Source organism: Stegostoma tigrinum, chromosome 27 (assembly GCF_030684315.1).
Source record: "Stegostoma tigrinum isolate sSteTig4 chromosome 27, sSteTig4.hap1, whole genome shotgun sequence".
In the NCBI taxonomy this organism is placed as follows: domain Eukaryota; kingdom Metazoa; phylum Chordata; class Chondrichthyes; order Orectolobiformes; family Stegostomatidae; genus Stegostoma; species Stegostoma tigrinum.
This window is the reverse complement of record NC_081380.1, coordinates 9,648,146-9,671,746: the sequence shown is the minus strand read 5'-3', so window position 1 is coordinate 9,671,746 and position 23,601 is coordinate 9,648,146. Positions and strand designations below refer to the sequence as shown.

At 39.5% G+C, this 23,601-nt stretch overlaps 1 protein-coding gene across 13 annotated transcripts in view; it reads left to right on the top strand.

Annotated features, from left to right (window-relative positions):
• LOC125464498 (general transcription factor II-I-like) overlaps positions 1 to 23,601 on the top strand; it is a 224,658-nt gene that overhangs the window by 30,237 nt on the left and 170,820 nt on the right. For all 13 annotated transcript variants that reach the window (XM_048556894.2, XM_048556896.2, XM_048556895.2 and 10 more), the window contains 5 exons: positions 2,935 to 3,073; positions 9,223 to 9,360; positions 12,726 to 12,909; positions 14,159 to 14,187; positions 18,294 to 18,345. In XM_048556894.2, the coding sequence (XP_048412851.1) occupies positions 2,935 to 3,073; positions 9,223 to 9,360; positions 12,726 to 12,909; positions 14,159 to 14,187; positions 18,294 to 18,345 (542 nt within the window). The remainder of the gene's footprint in view (positions 1 to 2,934; positions 3,074 to 9,222; positions 9,361 to 12,725; positions 12,910 to 14,158; positions 14,188 to 18,293; positions 18,346 to 23,601) is intronic.

The window sequence follows — 23,601 nt, the reverse complement described above, 5'->3', positions numbered from 1 at the left end:
TCAGCTCTCAGCTGGTTAACTTCCTCAGGCAGGACAAAAAAACTTTTCAAGTTATCCTGAATCACAGTTGCATTAACCTTTAAGGCTGGGAAGAGGTTGTCTTCAACCATCAAAGAGATGGCAGCTTGTTTGTCAAACTACATCGCAGTTTTTAGTCTCCGTGCTTTAATAAATTCAGAATGGTGATGGCCAAGGAAGTAAAGGACTCTGGATCCCTTACATTATGGGTTGTTGTATGCATGTGCGCAAAAATCTGCAGATCAAGGATTAGGCTGATCAGTCATATGAAAATCAAGGCACTAACTTGAGATGCTGTCCTCGAACTGAGGGACAACTGATAATTACTGCAGGTAGGATGACGGATGGTGGCCAGAATTCAGGGCATTACTGTTCCCTCTCAGAATAGTGCTATGGAATCAGTTTATATTAACCCAACAGACAAATGGAGCCTTGGTTTGTCACATCTTTGGAAATGCGATCTTTTAAAAGATGCAACAACCCTTTAATACTACTGTGGAATATTAGACTTGATTTTTGCCATCAGGTTCTGAAATGGAACTGAACCGTGAACCTTCTGACGAAGAGGTGAGCAACCAGTATAATGCAGATGACAGTCTTAAATTAGATTCTTCGGTTTTCTTAATTGAGCATGACTGTGAACATTAATTACTCTCAATTTCCACGGATTTCAATACAGGCGTATCTTCCGCGTGTGGGTCTGGTGTGTACTTAATATTTTGATAGTGCAGTATATGTTGGTTGTGGTGCATTGATCTTCTTCAAACAAAGGCACAAATGTGAAGAGATTTAAATGAACAAGAAAACTTGCTTACATTGAGAGTTATGAGACTGAATTGCAAAACTAAAGTTCATTGAATCTGCGATCATGCCAACATTTGAAAATTTTTTAAATTAAAAATGCTCAAGGAAAGAAGAAAAACTGGTAACTGGAAGCAGTTAGTACTTGGATTTGGGAGTACTGCTCATTGGGAGGTTCAAAATGGAACAGTTGGGATCTGAACAACCTATTTTGGATTGTAGTTTTCAATATAATCCTGGGGTAATAATCTTTTGAATTGCTTAGCATGCTCACTTTACTGCATTTTTAGATAGTCGTGGTAGTTAGATTTGTCTTCCAGATGACTAGATCATACATTTAATTTATTTTAATAAGTTTGTTTGTGAGAGGCAGTGAGGAGTAGGGTGGTGTATGACCTCATGAGTAAATGACAATTGAGAAAAATGAGCATTTATTTTGCTACAAGTTGGATATTGTTGCAAAAATGGGCTGGCTATAATTGTAGAGTATAAAGTTAGCCTGTTGTCTTTGTTCTTCCTTTTTTATTTGACTGCATATAGACCTGCTGTTACTGTAATAGCTTTAGTTGATTTTTTTGTTTCATTTGAAAATACCATAAATTTTGAAATAAAGGGTTTCTCAGTGAGGCTGTCTTCCACTATTATTTAACATAATTACTAACAATTGGTTGTATGATTATTACTGGAGTTGATCTGCATGTGTCCAGTCTATGCAGATGTTATTGTGCATAGAATCATACATATGTGACTTCTACCTGTGTTGAGATTTTTGTGCTTTTCAATCATGCAGTATTTATCTACATTTTATTGGAGATATCCTTGGCTCTCTTGTGCGTTTCTCTTGACTTGCAGAAAACTCTCCAAATTCATTTTACAATACACTTAGAGGATCTGCTTAGGAAAAGAGAATGTAGATCCTTTGGACCTTTTTTTGAGCTTGTTCTGCTGTATCATTATACCAGCAGCCAATCTGGCCCTAAATCTCATGTTGCCTGCCTTTTCCTTTGTATCACCCTAATTGCTTGCCTTGACCTTAAGTAATTTGAATTGTCCATGTGTCAGTAACTTCTCTGGGGAGAGAATTCCAAATTTCCTGTCTGTACAAAAGCACGATTTCAAATCTTGATGGTTTAGCTTCACTTTTTGGCTTCCTGGTTTTGGATTCTTATAGCAGAGGAAGTAGTCTCTGTGTCAATTTTATCAAAAACCCTTTATCATCAAATAAAGATCGACTTTATGCAAGTTTTAAAAAAAAGTTAACTCTTTAAATTCTGGCTAATCTGCTCTGCAGCAACCTCCATGCCCATATATAGTTTTTTGATGCCCTAAACAGAGTATTGCTATGGATGATATCTGACCAATGTTTTGTGTAATTGAAGTCATGCTTTAATTTCAACTGTTTAGAGACAGTGGTGTTGGGCAACTTTCCACTAGCATTTTTTTGGTTTGAAAACTAGCTTTAAATAGTCTGTACACATGGAAATCTTGAACAGCAGGTGTTAATTTTTTTTTACAAAAGCTGCAAATTGCCTTTATTAGTTCCACAGTGAGTGATTGTTGGATTTCTGCATCAAGCTTCATTTGTTTTTTTCTCATTTGCTATTTGGCCTATATGCCTTCATAATCTTTGTCCTCATCTGCATAATTCATTGTGCCTTCTAATTTAGTGTTAATTGCACATTTGAGTTTATTTCTTCATCCAAGTTTTGAATAAATATGATGTAAAGCTTAGAAGTACTAAAATAACTGTCTGAGCTTTTGCATTTTGTGAAATGCTGTGTTTCAAGTGCAAGGCAGATTTTGGTGATTTTCACTCTATATTAGAAGGCGTACTATTCTGCAAAAATATGGGCAAATCACGTTTCAAAAGCTCTTTAAGGCTGAGTCAGATAAATAAGTTCTAGGTGCATTCATTCAAATGTTCAGTACCTTTGTCCAGTATTTTAATCAACAACCTTAATGAGAAAAGAGAAGCAAGACTTTACAGACGTTGTCACTCAAAAGCCTAACTGAAATTAATGTTAGAGTGATATAGCAAGTGTTTCATTTAAGAGTACTTGAATACATTTTTCTGTAATGTCTGAAAATGTTCACTTAATTGATATTTCCCTGCAGTGCCAGGAAATTGCAAAGTCAAAAGCTGAAGTGGCTTGCATTGCTGTATATGAGAAAGATATATTTGTCGTGGGGACCGAGCGAGGAAGATCTTTCATTGGAAGCCGAAAGGATTTTCAAACTGATTTTGTCAAATACTGTAAGTTAGTACAATCCTTTATTTTATAGCTTTGAGTGTCAGATTTGTATGATTTCAAAGATTAATTAAAAGGAGCTTTAGCAACCTTAGTTTCTGTGCCTGTATCTTGAATTTGAGATTTCTATAGGACACTAATGTTCAACAATTTTTAAAACCTAGATTTTTCTCACAACATTCATGCTGAGTTACTTGGTGAATTGTGAAACTTGTAAATGTTAACACAAAATGCGTCCACTTTTGTTTGTCATTATATAAATGATTTGGATGAGAATGTAAAAAGTATGGTTAGTAAATTTGCAGATGATACCAAAATTGTTGGTATAGTGGGCAGTGAAGAAGGTTATCTAAGATTACAGAGATTTTGATGAATTGGGTCACTGGGCTGAGGTATGAGAGATGGGGTTTTGTTTGGCTAAGTGAGAGGTAATGCATTTTGGTAATGCAAATAAGGACAGGACTTGTACAATTAATGCCAGGGTTGTGGAAGAGAGGGACCTCAGGGTCCAAGTACATAATTCTTTGAAACTTATACCACAAGTAGACAGGGTGGTTAAGAAGATATTTAACATGCTTGACTTTGTTAGAACCATAGAACATAGAAAAGTACAGCACAGTACAGGCCCTTCAGCCCACGATGTTGTGCCATGGATTAATCCTAATCCAAAAATAAAATAACCTAATCTACATTCCCTTCAATTCACTGCTGTCCATGTGCATGTCCAGCAGTCGCTTAAATGTCACTAATGACTCTGCTTCCACGACCACCACTGGCAAAGCATTCCATGCGCTCACAACTCTCTGGGTGAAGAATCTCCCTCTGACGTCTCCTCTGTACCTTCCTCCTAACACCTTAAAACTATGACCCCTCGTGGCAGTCAGTCCTGCCCTGCGGAAAAGTCTCTGGCTATCGACTCTATCCATGCCTCTCATTACCTTGTGCACCTCGATCAGGTCACCTCTCTTCCTCCTTCTCTCCAGAGAGAAAAGTCCGAGCTCAGTCAACCTCTCCTCATAAGACAAGCCCTCCAGACCAGGCAGCATCCAGGTAAACCTCCTTTGCACCCTCTCCAAAGCCTCCACGTCTTTCCTATGGGCGACCAGAACTGGACACAATATTCCAAGTGTGGGTTTTGTAGAGCTGCAGCAAAACCTTGCGGCCCTTAAACTTGATCCCCCTGTTAATGAAAGCCAAAACACCATATGCTTTCTTAACAATCTTATCCACTTGGGTGGCAACTTTGAGGGAGCTATGCACTTGAACACCAAGATCCCGCTGTTCCTCCACTCTGCCGAGAATCCTGCCTTTAATCCTATATTCAGCATTTAAGTTCGACCTTCCAAAATGCATCTCTTCGCATTTATCCAGGTTGAACTCGGTCTGCCATTTCTCAACCTAGCTCTGCCCACTGTCAATGTCTTGCTGAAGCCTGCAATAGCCCTCGATACTATCAACAGCACCTCCAACTTTTGTGCCATCAGCAAACATACTAACCCACCCCTCACCCTCCTCATCCAAGTCATTTATAAAAACTACAAAGAGCAGAGGCCCAAGAACAGACCCCTGTGGGACACCACTCGGCACTGACCTCCAAGCAGAATACTTACCATCTACAACCACCCTCTGCCTCCTGTCAGCCAACCAATTCTGAATCCAGACAGCCAAATCTCCCTGTATCCCATACCTCCTGACTTTATGAATGAGCCTGCTGTGGGGAACCTTATCAAATGCCTTCTTGCTCTGATCTTGAGTATAACAGTTGTAAAGTCCATGTTGAGGTTGTACAGCACGTTAGTGAGGCCTCTTATGGAGTATTGTTTGCAGTTTTGGTCACCCTTTTGTAGGAGGGATATTATTAAACTGGAGCAGGTTCAGAAAAGATGTACCAGGATGTTGCTGGATATTGAGGATACAGAACTGGGCTGGACTGGAAGAGGTTGAAGGATGAACTTAGAGGTTTATAAAATCTTGATGGTTATAGATAAGATGAATAGCAAAGGTCTTCCCCTTCGGACGGGGTAGTTCAAAACTAGGGGACGTATTTTTAAAGTGAGAGGACAAAGGTTTTTTTTTAGAAAGGACCTGAGGGGTAACTTTCTCTCGAGGGTAGTTTGTATTTGGAATGAACTGCCAGAGGAAGTGGTAGATGCAGGTACAGTTACAATATTTAAAAGATATTTGGATAAGTTCACGGAAAGGTTTGGAGGGATTTGGGCCAAGTGCTAGTTAGGATTAGTTATAGTTTAGGAATATGTTTGGCATGGAGTGGATGGTCCAAAGGGAATGTTTCAATGCTATATGACTGTATGACTTTGTGACGATATTGTGTACTGATCCACATGGTTTAGAAATATTGAGAATCAGAAGAAATATCGCGTGGGGATTATTCTTGAATAAAGTGCTATTTAGGAAGCAATGGAAAGTTTCTTTGTATATTTCTGTTAAATCGTGAACTCTCTCCAATTCTTGTCACTTTGTCTCCTCTTGGCTCTTCACCTGCCTGTGTCTCTTGCTGAAAAAGTGGACTTCAATTAGCGCTGTTCTGAGATTGCCACATATATTGCCCATCCCAATTTCCCTTGAGGTGATGATTGGGAAATTCTGTCACAGCAGTGATCAGAAAAGATAACAATTATCCTAAATCATTGTTGTGTTAACTCCGTGTTGATGGTCCAGTGATCTTGCTGACCTTGTCTGTTGAGATTCCTTTGACACCTATTTTAGGAATGTAGCAATGTTGGGGTTGATAAAGACCAATTCAGTTCGTCTGGTTTGTCTAAGTTAGAAATACTGAACATTTGGCCATTTGAAATAAAGAAATTAAAAGGTGCAACTTATTATGTTGATTTCAATTTATTGGCAAAGAAATTAAAGTTTTACATTTTCTTTAATTTCTGCACTGGTTTAAAATTTTTGAATTCCCTTAACTTATTGCTTTGTGGTTTGCTGAATCTCTTGATAAATTGGAAACCAGGGCTAAATAGAAAATGCTACAAAAGTTCGCATGTCAGACACTATTTGTGGAGAGAAGAAGTAGTGACTTTATCTCAGTTGATTACATGGGTAGAATTAGTCTAACAGCAAATTGCTTATTGTAGCAGGTGATACATAAATGTTACAGGAAGTGAGACGGTAAATATTTTCCAGAAGACTTTTTTGATATTGCTTTGAGATTGGAGGTCTGCACTGCTCTGGAACTGGAAATAGTGGACCCATTTTTTTCTGATTTGTTGTTGTAACTTTTCCCTTGGTTTCCGTCAGTTTTGGATCGCAAAGTCGATTTTTGAATTTTAAAAATTGCCTTTTCAATGCCAGGACTTCTATCATGGTTGGTGAGAAACACAGCCTTTTCCTGTTCAGCAGTTGCTGTGTTTATGTTGTTGCAATAAATTACTTCTGTGCATGCTGCAAGCGCAAAATGGCAAATTGTGTATCTGCACTTTGATTTTTCTGTCTAACCTTTTGCTAAATGTCAGCAGTACAAAAATGAAAAATGTTTTCTCTGTACTATTTCAGCAAAATTTGTATAGGCATTGTAATATACATAATTTTTCTATGTTTATAGAAAAAGTTTCCTTCAAAGATTAAGGATCATCCATCACACACTTGTTTTGCCTTTTTAAGATACAACAATGTTCTTGTATCTCAAAGAAAATACAGAGGATATATTTTAATTTGGCATTTCATTGGGGAGTAAAGGAAAGAAGTAAAGACCCCACTGCACCACACAACCAGCCCAGCTCTCTTTCACCCCCCCCCCCCCCCCCTGCCCCCAAACCCACTGCATCCCAAAACCAGTCCAACCTGTCTCTGTCTCCCTAACCGGTTCTTCCTCTCACCCATCCCTTCCTCCCACCCCAAGCCGCACCCCCATCTACCTACTATCCTCATCCCACCTCCTTGATCTGTCCGTCTTCCCTGGACTGACCTATCCCCTCCCTACCTCCCCACCTATACTCTCTCCACCTATCTTCTTTACTCTCCATCTTCGGTCCGCCTCCCCCTCTCTCCCTATTTATTCCAGTTCCCTCTCCCCATCCCCCTCTCTGATGAAGGGTCTAGGCCCGAAACGTCAGCTTTTGTGCTCCTGAGATGCTGCTTGGCCTGCTGTGTTCATCCAGCCTCTCATTTTATTATCTGAGAGAGAAAGTGGGATGTGTTTGGGATCAAGAAAGAATTGCATTCTTGATAAAAGGTCTTGTTTTCTAGTTCAATTTTAAAACGAAACTGTAATTGCTTCGATTCCAGGCCATGTGGTTTATAATTTTTTAAAAATTCCTTAACTAAGCATTGTAGTTATCTGATGTAAAAACACATTTTGAGAGTAAAATTATTCTCCACTGGTGTGTATGTTCTTTACTAATACAAGTTCAAGTATGCTGAATGTCAGAAGGCTGAAAATCCAAGATTTAAGCCCAGCTCGTTCCAAAGTTTTTCTTAAAAGAACGTGGGTTCTCTATCACTGCAAGATGACCATGTGCATTCCTCCTTCAGCTCCAAGTGCACATTAAATGCTGGGTACTATAGCAGGATATTCTTGTAGTGAAAACACTATCAAGCCACCAGAATTAAAATCCAGTTGAAAGCCTAGCTGTTTACTCTGATAAATTTTTAAAATTGAATTGTCAGGTGTGAATCTTGCCCATTGATTTCAATCAGTTGCAAAATTATTCACTTGATTACGCAGTGCAATATCATTCTTATAAATTCTGGTAGTGAACTGTTCACACATCATGAGCCAAATTATAAAGTCATACAGCACGGAAACAGACTCTTTGGTCTAACTCATCCATGCCAACCAAGTTTCTGAAACTAAACCAGTCCCACTTGCCTGCATTTGGCAATTGGGTAATTTTGCATCTGATGATGTGTAATAGACAGGTAAATGATCTCCTGGTTAAAAAATGCATAATTTTGTGTTTGAGATTTGAGAGGGAGGAGCTTATTTGGAGACAACAATTTAAGCTGAAGGTAGTTTCAAAGGAATGAGGGTACAGCTATGTGGAGTGGACTGGACAATGAGTTTAGAAGCAAAGACAATTGAGGAGCAATAACTGACATTTTAGAAAATACTTCATAGCTCACAGCAAAGATATATTGCAGTGAGAGGAAATAAGGGATTCGAAGAAGGGGATAAGTCAACCATGGTTAACCAGGAAAGCAGAGGATAGCATCAAATTGAATTATATTTTCTTTCAGTGTGGCAAAGATTAGATTTAAAAACTAACAAGGCAAGGAAAAAATATAAACTTTGATGGTAAACCTGCAAGTAATATCAAGATGGACAGCAAGAATTTCTTTATAAAAAGGAAGAGAAAGGCCAATGTTGACTTCATTCGAGAAGGCTGGGGAAATAATGGGGAACCAGAACATTGCGGAGTTGTTGGTAAAATACTTCATGTCAGTTTTCACAGTAGAAGATGCTAACAACATTTTGTGTCACTTGCCAGGCCAACATTTATTACTCATTCCCAATTGCCCAAAACAGTTAGGTGCTTGTCATATTTCTGTGGTTCTGGAGTCATGTGTAGCCAGACCAGGTAAGGATGAGGTACATCCTTTAGAGTAGGAAACTGTACAGGTATTACAGGCCGTCCAAAGATGATATACTAGGCTAATGCTGGGAATGAACAGATCTTTTTATGAGGAGAGGTTGAGAAGATTGGGCATGTTCTCCGGGTTAAGAATCATGGGGCAATCTTGTTGTGACCTACAAGGCCTTTGCATGAATGGTAGGGTAGACGTGGAAAGGTTCCCCCTCCTCTCTCTCTCTCCCCCCCCCCTCCCCAACCATCACCACCATCACGGTAACTGCACTGTAGCTTGTTATGGTTATCACATTTAATTTGCAATTGGCCTGGTGTCAAATGTTATACATGCTCTTATCCCATGGGAGAATTAAAAAGAACTACTTTCCAGCCATTGGGCAGTTTATGCTTGTAACATTCAGGATGCTTGAACATTAATTGAAGTAGCTGGAATAAATACTAATTGGGGAGTATTTCAGTCCTAAATGTGGGTCATATTAGATAATCAGTTTTTAATTTCTACGCTGTTTTTTAATAAAAGGTTTTTCAATACAACAGGTCTAAGTAAATTTTCCCTGAGATGTTGGCTTACTTAATTTTAAAGAGTTATGATTTAATTTCAGGTGTGGCTGAGGAGCAAAAAGCGGCAGAAAAACTCAGAAATGAAGATGTTCTTTGTGTGACACCAGTTGCAGTGGATAATCAGGCTGACATGAGAACAAAAAGAAAATCAGTTGAGGAGCTGTTCTCTTCACTGTATGGTACCATCACGTTTCATACTACCTGTGGGGGATAAATTTATATTGATATTTTGTGATTTTTGTTGATGTTGTTCAGTTGAATGAAGCCACTAGTTATATTTCAAAGGGAAGACTTTGCTTCCTTTTGTGTCTCAAACTCACCAGTAACACAGGACAGGTAGTCAATAACATAGATTCTTTTACTTGAAGACTAATGCTAATCAATACAAGCTACTGATGACCTCTACAAACACATCTAACCTAAGGATTCAACATGCAGGTCCACACTCCTGGCTGCTGCTTGTTTTATATCCTCCTTCAGTAGTTATGGCATATACATTATTTGCATAATCTCAGAGCAATGTTATAATGTTACCAAGAGGATTTTGCCATTTGGAACTTTTTACTACTATTAATGGACAATGATAATGAAAATAAAAAGGTAGATTTCATTTTTAAATATTTGTTCCAACAAAGACACATCTTGTACAACTTATGCACTGACATTACTTAACAGCAACCATAACATGTACACTTCGTAACTTTGACTGGTGTGTACAATTTCTCACTCTTCCCACACCATCAATTCGGCCATCACTTTTCAGGCAATTGGTTCCTTTTCGTGTCAGAGGCCCCTGCAGATACTGTCACCTGAACAACACACTTCTGCAGAACCTCCTTATCTAAGTTCATAACAACTTTTCACACAGTTTCCCTGGAGACTTCATTATCTAACCTCTCTAATAAGTCCTGTTATCTAGGCTGGTTGGCTTTGCAAAACTAAAGCTGCAACAGCAAAATATTTCACTTCATAATTCTTGCTCAAACACGGCCTCTGACTTTCGGTCCTATATTACATGCACGTAGCTCCTTGGAAATACACCACCTTTTTCTGTTCCCTCTGCTCCTCTCCTGTGTGTCGTTCACGCAGCTTTAGCTGTTGCATTCCTTTTTGATATTGCTTCCAGGTCAAAGAATGCCAAGGCACATTGATCAGGACTATTTGTTAAAATTACAACTCATGCCTCTAAAATTGATGTTAACTCTTTAAATATTCTAAGTACAGATTTTTAAAGAAATTGTACGATTTCCTATTATGCTGATCTAGTTCAACCATCATATGATGAGCAAACCAATCAGGTTTGATTGCAAATGATGTATTGCCACGACCTCAAATGATTTTGCAAACTAATAGCTAATAACATGTGAAACTAAATCAGTGGCTATGTACTCAATGCACCTAGCCTGTGGTGGGAACTCTAGCTAATTCAAAGGCATGGCTCCAGTCTTTCTAATGGGTCTGGTTCAGCTTACACTTGTCTGTGTGTGTTTGTACACAGCAGATTGTACGACAGTATGAAACATAACTGCGGATGTTGGCAATCTGAAACAAAAATAGATTGCTGACCATTTTCCCTTTTTTAGTAATTTGGTGTTTTAGTATCATTTATGATGTTTGCCCATTTTTGTTAACTTAAGATTGTAATGCTATTTTTAAAAATAAAAATGGTTTCAAGCCATTTGATTCACTGTAGCTCACTGCTTGAGAAAATGAGACCTTGTAACAATTTCACTGTTTCTAACTGTGCCCTGATGTTTGCCTTGATTGCTGTGCTTCATGGATTATTTTGAATAAAATGTAAGTTATAAGACTTATACACTTTAATGGTAAGATCCTGGGGAGTGTTTCTGAACAGAGACCTCAGAGTGCAAGTTCATAGTTCCTTGAAAGTGCAGTTGCAGATAGATAGGAAAGTGAAGAAGGACTTTGGTATGCTTGCCTTTTATCGGTCACTGCATTGGGAGGTCATGTTGTGGCTGCACAGGACATTGGTCAGGCTTTCTTTGGAATGCTGTGTGCAATTCTAGCCTCCCTGCTTTAGAAGTATTTTGTGAAACCTTGAAATGGTTCAGAAGAGTTTTACAAGGATGTTGCCAGGGTTAGAGGGTTTTTGTTTTAGGGAGAGGCTGAATAGGGTGGGACTATAATCCCTGGAGCGCCAGAGGCTGAGGAGTGAGCTTTATAGAGGCTTATAAAATCATGAGGGGCATGACTAGGGAAATAGACAGCGTCTTTTCCCTGAGGTGGGGGAATCCAAAGCTAGAGGGCACGTTTAAGGTGAGAGGAGAAAGATTTAAAAGGGACCTGAGGGGTAATGTCTTTATGCAGAAAGTGGTGCGTGTATGGAATGAGCTGTCAAAGGAAGTGGTGGAGGCTGGTACACTTAACAACATTTTTAAAAAACACTTAGTTACAATTTTTAAATGGTTTTATGAATAGGAACGGTTTAGAGAGATATGGGCCAAATGCTGGCAAATGGAACTAGATTGATCTAGGATATTTGGCCAGAATTGACGAGTTGGACCAGTCTATTTCCACGCTGTATGTTTGACTCTATAAATACTTTCCCATTCATTTAATTCAGTTTCTTTCAAAATCAAAACTGAATTAGTTGCAAGTCAGAATTGCAAATTGCTGTTGTCCTTGAGAAATGTCATTTTGCGTGTACAGCTGAATAAATTCAGATTGCTTTTAGAAGTGGAAAGTTTTAGTCCTGCTGGCCTACTTACGGATCTAGTATGTAATTGCTGTATATTGTAATGGCAACTGTGGAGAACAGCATGTGTAAATTGTGAACCTCCATTTCATGCTGCATTCTCTTATAAAAGAACAGTTTCTTTTTGAGCTACAGCTTTTCCTATTGGTATGGAGTTTATCTGGAATTTACATCTGCTTGGAAATCTGAGTATTTATTGTATCGTTTGCATTTTGCCCCTTTTTTTGCAATTTTATAGTTTCTAATTTAGTTATCTGTTGGAAACTTTTTGGTCAGTACTACTACTTTGGTAAAGTTTGTTTTTTCGTAACGTTGCTAGATAATGAGTATCATTCTACCTTGGTTGGCTTCTATTTGGTTGAGGTAGAATTTACAAATTAAAATTGCATAAAATTTACAATGGTGGGAAAGGTGGTATTGATCAAACTTTGTGGACAAGTTAATCAAATTTAAGTTATCCAAGATAAATTTGGATGCAGTGTCCGTTCAGTATTACTCATTGGTGACTGTATGCATCCCATTCCCTGGCATTGGGTTGTTCTTGTGGATGCTGTTAAGACTTGCAGGCAAGCAATCTGCTAGTGAGATGCATAAGCTGGTCCTTGCTAGATTGCCAGGGGTTTTCTAAAAACTGAAGAGCTACTTTTACTGTACCTTTTTATTGGATCCAAAATTATATGAAGATTTTGTCCTTTAAGTACATTCACTCCAGGATTTTGGTGTCTAGGAGTACTGTGGTTTCAGCGTCTGTGTATCTGATGTCTGCATCTCTTAAAAAGGTATTTTAAAGCTATTCTTGTTACTTGTCTCCATTATATCTAATTTCAGGTAAAGCTCTTGGGAAACCGACTCCAAATCCTGTGCCATATGATAAGATCTTGAAGGACCCGGCTGCCGTCGCAATACAAGGACTTCCTGATGGCGTGTGTTTTAAGCACCCTTCAGGTTATGACAATATGGCGTTAAAAAAGATTTTGGAGCAAAAATCACAGATTGCATTTGTAATAAAGAGGTAAACATTCCCCTCAAGCTTAAATCTGAGTGCAAGTTTCAGTTCCTATGATGAGACAGTAGAAATAATGAGCTGTAAGATGTAATGACACGCCAGCCTCATTATGAATGTTGCTGCAAACAGTACCTGTCACGCCAAACTGAAAAAGTAATTTTTCATACAAAACTGCAGAGATTTTACTCTAAATATTGTATAGCTACTGCGATTTGAAATAAATTATGTGGCTGTCTAACCACTAAAGCAAATGAATCTTTTGTTATCTTTTGACTCTGATTTTGTTCACCTGGTTTCTGACAGGTACTAGTCGAGCATTGAGGTCATTTTACTATCTGTACTGATGTCAGTTCTTGGTATTTCATTGAAAAACATACTATTGATGTGATACGCTGGATTATAAATAAATCTGGCGTTACCTACCCTTCCTGAGGCTGAGTCGTAAACATTTTAACTTGGACTGTTCATCTTGTAATCATTGGTAGGTTTAAAGCAATTGAATGCTATTCTTTCTCTGTCCTTGGACTACCTCCTGCTTGGTGCTTTGTGGTGAAATGGAGGCAAATGACTCAAATTTTAAAGGATTCAAAAAATCCCATTTGCTGAATTATTCCCTGAGCTGTCTTTTATTTTTGCAAGTAAGTATTTCTCTGAATACGCAATTCACAAGCAGCAGTGAATGATTCAGGGTATTCAGATTTCTTTTCTGCAGCAGAGTAATATTTCTGAGAAAAAAATTTTAATAAAATGATGCAAAGCAACTTCAGTAGAGGGTTTCATTACTTAATTGTAACTGTGGAAATTCCTCGCACTAAAGACAAATAATGTTTATGGGTCAGATTTAACCTGCCCAAAATGGAGTTGATCAAAACAGCTGTTAATATTAACACCAGAATTGCTTTTAAAACTAAATTAGCAGACGGAGTTTACTTCAAAGGCCAGTGGGTGTAACAAATGTCAAACTAAGCAAACTTAGTGAGTAACACGGCAATTATTATACATTAATGGGTACATGCTCAACTTATTCGCTTTTAACGAAAACTTGTGTTGCCGACATATAAGAATATAATCTGCATAATTAGTCATCCTGTTTATGCTAAGTTCACTTTGTTTAAAAGGAACTTTTCTTTGAAGCTTGCTAATTATACTAGATGTCTGTATATGCATATATAACATGGAGATATTAAACGTTCGTGAACTACTGTGTTCTTACTCAGCTGTCAATACAATGCAGTCACTTTTTCTTTTAATCCAGGCCATTTCAGGATACTGCCATTCATCATGGTAAGTCACTTCTATGATGCATAATTCAGCATTCTTGTGTTGCTTTTTTATTTGTAAACATGGTGTCATCTTGATAAATATAGAAATAGGTGGTAAGTTTCTATAGTTACATTCAAGTGTATGACTAAAAAAATCTTTCCACAGGATGTCTTAATGATCCATTTAGCAATTCAGTCCACAGTAAAACACTTTACATTTTTAGAAAATCATTGACTTGTACAAGTTAAAGGATTTTCAGATTATTTTGGAAAGGATTCTGTGTAATATAGAAAATTGTGATTCTTAAGTGGTAATGTGTGGGATTAAGAAACCTAAGTATGAATTATATCAGTTAAAGGTGAGTAAGTACATGTGGGAATTGGTTGGAAAATCAGTTTAGCGAATGTAGAGATTTATTGACTTGATGAGAGCAGTGTCAAGAGATGATGATGTTTTGCTCTGAATCGCTCTTTATTCCAAGTGAACGAAACAAAGGACCATTGATGCGGAGATCTGCAAGGTACAAAAACCAAATATGCTGGAGAAACTCAGCAGGTTTGGCAGCATCAATGGAAAAGAAACAGTTCAAAATCTCAAGTCCAGTGACCCTTCAGAAGGGTATGATGACAGGTAACAGGGTATGACGACAGGTCACTGGACATGAAACATGAACTGTTTTCTCTCCACAGATGCTGCCAAATCTGCTGAGTTTCTCCAGTGGTTTCTGTTTTTGTAATTCCAAGTGATAATGGCTTTGGATTCTTCCTTCTCTACATGACTGTCAAGTTATAAAATGATAGCAGAGAATGGCTGCCCAAAGGTGAAAATGGGAAATTAAGGGAAAAGAAATTCAGTAACTGAACGCTACAATCTAGTGGCCATTGTGGAAAATTGCAGAAAGCATGTGTAAATTTTGAAGAGTAGATTTTCTTGATGTTTTCTGAGTCTGAATGAAAAGACCAGTAGTAGAATGAAGTGGATAGGTTAGCACTGATTACATTGCTACTAAAGAGAAAACTTGGTGGTCTTGCTTCTTAATGAAAGTAAATCAGAAGCAAAGTTTTGAAAGGGATAATAGGAACTGCCTGTGCTGGAGTCTGAGATCACAAGGTGTGGAGCTGGCGGAACACAGCAGGCCAGGCAGTATCAAAAGGGCAGGAAAGCTGATGTTTCAGGCCTGGACCCTTCTTCAGAAATGCTTCAGAAAAGTTTTAAAAGCTGGGTGCCCATCAGTTCGATAATAGTTGAGGTTTGGATCTTCTGTAAGGACTCCCGGATGACACTTAGAAGAAAGGTGGCTTTTTGGATGTCTGTGGCACTGTCAGTCTGAAGATTTTTAAAAACAAAGTGGTGTTCCACAGAGGAAAATACCATGGACTTTAACAGACTGTTTGGAGGTGTAAAGAAAGTCAACTTAAGAGATCCCTGGTTCACTGTTGGCATTTACATAATTGGGTTGTGTAAGGCGTCACATGTAGACAGGTTCTTGGTTCTGTTTGGTTTTTGGTTTTCAGAGAGGTTCCTTATTTTATCAGATGTATGCTGCCCTTACTGCATCCCCAGGAATATTTTAATTTCAGCAGCCTTGGTGGAACGTGGGATATTCTGCTGTAGAACAAAGACTAAGGACAAGGTTAACAAGGTGTGGAGCTGGATAAACACAGCTGGCCAGCAGCATCATAGAAGCTGGAGAGCTGATGTTTCCTGCCTAGACCCTCTAGGGTACAGTGAAAAGTGCTCAAAGTTGCCATTCTCTTGTGCCATCTCAGCATATGAAAGATAGGATTAAAAACAGAAACAGAAATAAAAGAAGCAGCCAAAAGAAAAGGAAATGTCTAGGTTACTCCCTGCCTCCTCCATGAATTCTTGCTACCAGAAAAACACAGCCACAAAGTCCATCCCTCAGCCTGTAAACATTGAGGTGCCCTTGAACCCTGCACTCTGTTGCTGTCGCATAGCTGGGCCCTGCTGTGGCCCTGCAGCTGCACTGCCGGTGCTGGAACCATGTCGCTGTTCTTGAGTACCATCCACCAGAGCTGTTGCTGCCATGGATTTGTGCTGGACAGAACTTGGCAATGAAGCCTCTACTGAAGCTGCTGGGGCCCAAACTCAGTGCTGCATCCACAACATTGAAGCAACTATTGCCTTTTCTGGCTTACGTTGCCGTTGCTGCCACCTCCTGTGACTGCTGCTTCAACAAAGAAACCCACTGCTGCTGACCCAACAGGAAGGAACTGCTCCCATCCTCCAACTCTGTTTTTGTGAACTGCATTTGTTCTTCAATTCCCTATACTGTGAAAGCAGTGAAATATGAAACAACCTTCAGGATGTTGGAAGTGCATAACTACTCTCCCCAAGTAGCAGCTGTAATACGTCATGTGCACTTTATCCAGCATTGCATTTCCTTGCATAGCCAAATACTGAAGATGGAAGGTGAATATACTTAGCCACAAGAAGGGGCTCACCAACAATGCAGTATCTAAAAAAAAAAAGATGCTGTACCTTTATAAATAACCAACCTCTTGAAAATATCAAATGAGTTTGGTGACTGGAGTGGGGTTGTCCACTTCCCTCATGACAGAGATGGGAATTTATGTAGAACTTTTTAATTTACTTTTCACACGTACCTTGGAGGTAGGAAACACATTCCAATTGCAGTCCTAGATTTGGCCAAATCATTTGAGGCTGACTTGACAAAAATAGCCCAAGCAATATCTTGGTCAGTGTTTGATGGCTTATTGGCAACTCTTGTCAGTCACTATTCATTTGAGCCAAACATTGATTCTGCAGCTAGTAAGAGCTTTGCTTCTGAAGATGGCTGTGAACTAAGGGGTTAAACTTCTCAATGTTGAGTTTAATGATAGGCAAAGGATATGACCCATTACTTAAAAGTATGCGATTAGTTGCTAAGAAACCCATGCTGATATCATCTAATTTATAGATCTGAATTTTAAAAAAAATCATCTTTGGATTATATATTGATATATTTTAGTGAAGTTTTGATGACCAGCCCGTGCTTGTCACAAATACGTCCCTCCCCACGTGGATTCACTTTGCTGACTTTTACACTGAGATACTAAATGATAACAGCTGGTTCCTCATAAACCTGTAAGGATGAAATGTAGGAATTCCTATCTATTGAAACCAGATCAGTCTGCTAGTAAAATATTGACATTGAATTTGGGCAATATTTTTCTATAAACTCCATTTTTCATTTTTCAGATTCAGTCTGTTAACTGACAGTCTGACTGATCCTCCTGCAGTTTTAGGGCTGTAAATTTGAATTGACGATAAACTGAACTGGACCAGCCATTCAAATTCTCTTGCTACAAGAGCAGGTTGAGACAGGGAATTCTGCAGTGTATAGCTCCCACTTGATTTACTAAAGACACCTATCTACAAGGCATAAGTCAAAAATTGTAATGGAAAGCACTCACTTGTTTGGGTGAGTGCACGTTTAACAATATACAAGAAGTTAGACACCACTCCATCTGGTACAAAGCAATCCATCCACCACCTTTTCAAAATTCACTCCCTTACCACTTATCCACAGTAATAGCATCCACAAGATGCATTCCAGCATCTTACCAAGGCTCCTCAATGGCACTTTTCAAACCTGCAACCTGCAAATTCCTCTCAAATCTGTATACCACCCTGACTTGGAACTATATCACTTTCTTTCATTGCCACTGGATTATGATGCTGGAATGAACCCAAAGCACTAAGCAATTTTTTTCTCTCTCTCTTTGTGTTTGTGTTTGTTTTTTTTTCTTTCTCTCCCTCCCGCTCTGTCCATCCTTCTCCCCACCCCGAGCTCTCTGTCTCCTAGCCTCTGTTTCTTCCTCTCTCCCCTGTCTCCCTCTTGCCCACACCCCCCCCCTTCTTTCTCTTTGTCTCTGTTCTCCTCACTCGCAAAATGGAGGGTAGTGCTTTGCTACTGTGTGCAAGGGCAGTAGCGAATGGTCAATAAATGTTAATGCTCCTTGTTATCCTTGAATGAATATTTTTCAAAAATATTGTTTGCCAACTTGATTATTTATTTGAGGTAAGGGTTTCAATTTGAGTTTTTTCAAATCCAATTGCTGTGTCTGGGCAAGTTACTCACATATAAATATTTCTTTTTGTAGTGGAAAAGAAACAGCCAACTGGAAAAGAAAACACTCAGATGCCACCTGCCAGGTGAGAAGGAAACTAAAGGACAGTATGTCTGTTAATTTTGTGGCAATGCTTAAATTGCCCATTCACCCTGTGATCTTGTTTTCTTATCCTCAGCTATCTTTTCTTCCTATTCTTTTCCTCTTCCCCATCTCTTGCGTTTCCTTTTCAGCCACTTCATATTTCATTTGGGATTTCTGTTTCCTTTACATGCCTGTGATATCTCTGTCACCTGACTTTCTCTTTGCGTTCTTCCATTCTTTGACTCTGCCTCTTTTCCCTTCATTCTGACTGTGTATATTTTTCTGTCCTCTCCTCTTTCACTGCCTCACCCTCCCATTGTTTATGGCTTTTGCTGTCCCATTTCCCTTCTGCATTCCTCTGCTTTTATTGTTTTTCACTTGCTGTTTTTATCCCCCTGCTCACTTTCATTCTTTTTCTGCATTTCCATCCACTTGCCCAAATTATTGACGAATAGTCCTATTGTGTTTTTAACAGCATGAATGCCACCTAGAACAGTACAATACGGGAGCAGGCCCTTCGACTCACTGTGTGTGCTGACCATGGTGCCGTTTTAAACTAAAACCATCTGCCTGAACATGGCCCTTTTCCATCTATTGTCTGCTTGTTCATTTTGCTTCATAATGCTGCTTAAGTTGTTATTGTATCTGCTACTGCCACCTCACGTGGTAGACGTTTCATGCACTTGCCATCCTCTGGCTTTTTTAAAAAAAAAGCTTACCTTGCACATCCCTTTTAAACTTTCATCTCTCACCTTACACTTACGCCACCTGGTATTTGACATTTTCATCCTGGGAAAAAGATTCCCAGTACCTGCCCTATCCATGCTTCTCGTAATTTTATGCATTTATTATCAGATTACCTCTTTGCTTTCACTAGAGTGTCAAAAGCTACAATTTGTCCAACCCCTGCTAATCACAACTCCAATCCAGGCGACAATCCTGTAAATCTCTTTTGCACCCCCTCCAAAGCCTTCAAATCCTTCCAATAGTGTGGCAACCAGAACTGCACGCAGTACTCCAAATGTAGACTTAGTAAAGTTTCATATAGCTGCTTTGTAATTTGCCAGCTTTTATACTCAATACCCTGACAGATGAAGGCAAGCATGCAGTTTGATGCTTTTATCATCTTATCCAATTGTGTTGACACTTTCAGCAAGCTATAGACGTACATACCCAAGGTCCCTCTGTATATCAATGCTCCTAAGGGTTCTGCCTTTTACAGTATACTTTCCACTTGTGTATATTCTCCCAAAATACATAATCTCACACCTGTCCAGATTAAACACCATCTGCTTATTTCTCTGCCCGATTGTTTTCTTTTCCAACTAATCTGTACCCTGCTGTGTCTTTGACAACTATACTCACTGTCCACAACTCGCAACTATTTCTGTGTTGTCTGCAAACTTGCTAATCAGTCTATCTATATTTGCATCCAAATTCAGTTATCTTACTGACTACAGAGGTCCTAGCTCTGATCCTTGCAGAATGCCACTGGTCACAGATCTCCAGTCAGAAAAGCACCCCTCCAAAGCTACTCTGTCTTTTATGACTAGCCCAGTTTTGTATCTAACTGATCAATTTGCCATGGATCCTATGTGAATTAGTCTTCTGGACCAACTTGCTACGAGGGACCTTGTCAAATACTTCAGTAAAGACTACGTAGATGACATACAGTGCCTTACCCTCATTACATGTCTTCATCATTTGCACAAAACATTCAAATTTGTGGGACAAAACCACTCCTCTGAAATGCAATGCAGGCTGTCCCTAAAGAGGATACAAAAATCTCGTCAAGACCCCAGCAGCCTCCCCCCTTACTTTCCTCAGTATCATGGGATAGATCCCATCTGATCTGGGGACTTATCTATCTTCATGTTTTTCAAGACAACCAATGCCACCTTAGCAAATATCAGCATATCCCTCCCTAATGTTGCCATCATCCATGTCCTTCTTGGTGAATACTAATGTGAGGCACTTATCTTAATCAGACCTCGTGCACTTCCTCTGCCTCCACACATAAATTCCCTCCTTTTAATCCTTGAGTAGACCTACCCTTCTCACTTTTTCTCTAAATATCGTCTTGCTTGTAATATATATAACTAATGCCTTGGGATTCTCCTTAATCCTACTTGCTAGATTCTTTTTAGCTGCCTAATCCCTTTTTTAAGTTCTTTCCTGCTTTTATATTCCCCAAGGGCCTTGAATTTTAAGGTTTGATAGGCACTCATGGATGGACTGAGCATTATCCAGGAAGTGGAAGTGGTTGGGGCAGAGATGAGAAATGATACAGGGAAGAAGTTTTTTTGGGGAGTGGGGTCCAGCCTCCCTAACAGTATCTGCAGTAGAATATTGTAAAACGGAAGAAATAATGGGAACTTGTCAGAAAGGTGTGTTGATAATCAGGGGCAAATTTAGTGTCTGTATGTGTATTTATACTGAGAAACTTGTTCAGCAAAGGTGAGCTAAATGGGGAGAGTTCATAGGATGTTTATGGAATAGATTCTTATGGCATGGTTTGGAACTCACCAAAGACCAGACTACACTAGATCTGATATTTGTGCCATCAATTCGCTTAATTAATGACTTCTTAGTAAACCCAATCCTAGGTTGCAGTCATCATAATAACATATTATTTGGAGGAGTTGGGGTTGGCCCAAGATTTTAATTTAGACTTGAATAAGGGCAATGATGAGGGCATGAAAGCAGAACTAGCTAAAGTGAACTGGGCAAATTGAGTTAAACGATTGGTCAGGAGAGATAGCATGGCTGACACAAAAGCGGATAATTCAGAATAGCCAGGATAAATTACAATGAGTAAAAACTTCCAAGGAGGTGTTCATCATCTGTGACTTTAAAATCATGCTAAAGTTAACATCAAACTTGAAACAAAATGCATATATTTCACAAAAATGGGTGACAGGTCAGACGGTTGAATACAAACAAACAGCAAAGAATGACTGCAAGATTCATATGAATGAAACTTGTATGAGAAAGCTAGCTAAAGCAGAATAACAAAGCTCAAATGGATATTTAAAAAGGAAAAGAGTTAAGATGAACCTGGATCTTATGTAAATTGAGTGGGGAATTATTGGTTCAAAAGGAGAAGTCAGATTAATGGTGATTTTGTATTGCTCATCACTAGAGGATATAAGTGGCATAGAAATAGCTGTGAATCAAAAAAATGAAAGGATAGTGGAACAAAACAGAACAATCATTAGGGAAGTGGCACTCTGAGTTGTATTGACAAGTCCCCGGCCTTCATCTTGGATTCTTAACAGAAATGACCAGTGAGATGGATGTTTCCTTGGTTCTGATCTTACAAAATCTTTAGATTTGGATAAGGTTGCATTAGATTCGATAGTAAATATTTACTTAAAGAGAGGGAGAGAGAAGGCTTGAAGCTACTGTCTAGTTCGCTTAACATCTGTCAGGGAAACTTTAAAAAACTTATTTATGCTACTATAGCGGGACAATTAAAAGAGAAGCAAGATAATAACACAGAATCAGCAGCATCTTAGGAGCACGAAAGCTGACGTTTCGGGCCTGGGCCCTTCATCAGAAAAGGGGGATGGGGAGAGGATTCTGAAATAAATGGAGGGGGGGAGGCGGACCGAAGATGGATAGAGGAGAAGATAGGTGGAGGCGGCAGAAAGACTGCTCGATGTCCAGATGTGAGGCAGGTGCTGAGGAAGGTGATGTGGCTGTGGTACCTGGTTTGCTTCAGGACATTGTCGAGCAGTTTCAAGGCCGGAGAGATTACAGGAGAGTTGCAGTGGGAGAGAGATCCCCTGAAGTTGGTCTGGAGGGAGGAAGGTAACTTCTTCAGGTTAGGCATCCTGGAAGAGGCTTTGCAGTGAGGTTAAAATTGTGATCAGAGATAATGGGAACTACAGATGCTTGGCCTGCTGTATTCATCCAGCTCCACACTTTGTTATCTCGGATTCTCCAGCATCTGCAGTTCCCATTATCTCTGACCATAAAACAGAATCATCTTGGTTTTGTGAAAGGGAGATGCTGCCAGACCTGCTGAGTTTCTCCTCATTTTCGGTGTTTCTTAGAGATCTGGACGGATTAAGTGCATGGGCAACGAAACAAGAGATAATGTGGAGAGTGAGGCTGTTGACTTGAACAGCTAAATTCACACACTTATTTATCTTATAAAATGTATTTTTTTAATTGTTATGACCAGAGAGACTTTGTACTCTTACAATCAACACTTGGTATGTTGAAGAGCAAGCGCTAAAAAAGTGAATGGCATGTTAGCTTTAATTACAGTGGGATTGAAGTGGAGGAATAAAGAAGTATTTTGTTATTTTTTATGGGACTTTGGTAAGACGAAACCTGGAGTGCTGTGTGCAGTTTTGGTCACCATATTTGAGGAAGGGTGTACTAGATTAGTGCCTGAGATGAGAGGATTGCCCAGTGACCTATTAAGTAAATTGTCCCACTTTAGAAGAAAGAAGTGGTTGCATTGAAACAGGCAATATTTTCTAGTGATAACAAAGTGTGGAGCTGGATGAACACGCAGGCCAAACAGCATCTTAAGAGCACAAAAGCTGAAAAAGAAGCTTTTTTTTCTGATGAAGGGTCTAGGCCCGAAATGTCAGCTTTTGTGCTCCTATGATGCTACTTGGCCTGCCGTGTTCATCCAGCTCCACACTTTGTTATCTCGGATTCTCCAGCATCTGCAGTTCCCATTATCTCTGATCAATATTTTCTAGTGGCATGAATCAGTAGATACTGAGAGGCAAGATAATAGTGTAAAGCTGTATGAACACAGCAGTCCAAGCAGGATCTCAGGAGCACAAAAGCTGACGTTTCGGGCCTAGACCCTCCTTCAGAGAGGGGGATGGGGTGAAGGTTCTGGAATAAATAGGGAGAGAGGGGGAGGTGGACCAAAGATGGAGAGAAAAGAAGATAGGTGGAGAGGAGAGTATGGGTGGGGAGGTAGGGAGGGGATAGGTCAGTTTGGGGAAGACGGACAGGTCAAGGAGGTGGGATGAGGTTAGTAGGTAGGAAATGGAGGTGCGGCTTGGGGTGAGAGGAAGAACAGGTGAGGGAGGCAGAGACCGGCTGGGCTGGTTTTGGGATGCAGTGGGGGGAGGGGATGAACTGGGCTGGTTTTGGGATGCGGTGGGGGAAGGGGAGATTTTGAAGCTGGTGAAGTCCACATTGATACCATTGGGCTGCCAATGTGGTATACTGTATCCATTGTACCTGGTGTGGCTACCTCTACATTGGGGAAACCAAGTGGAGG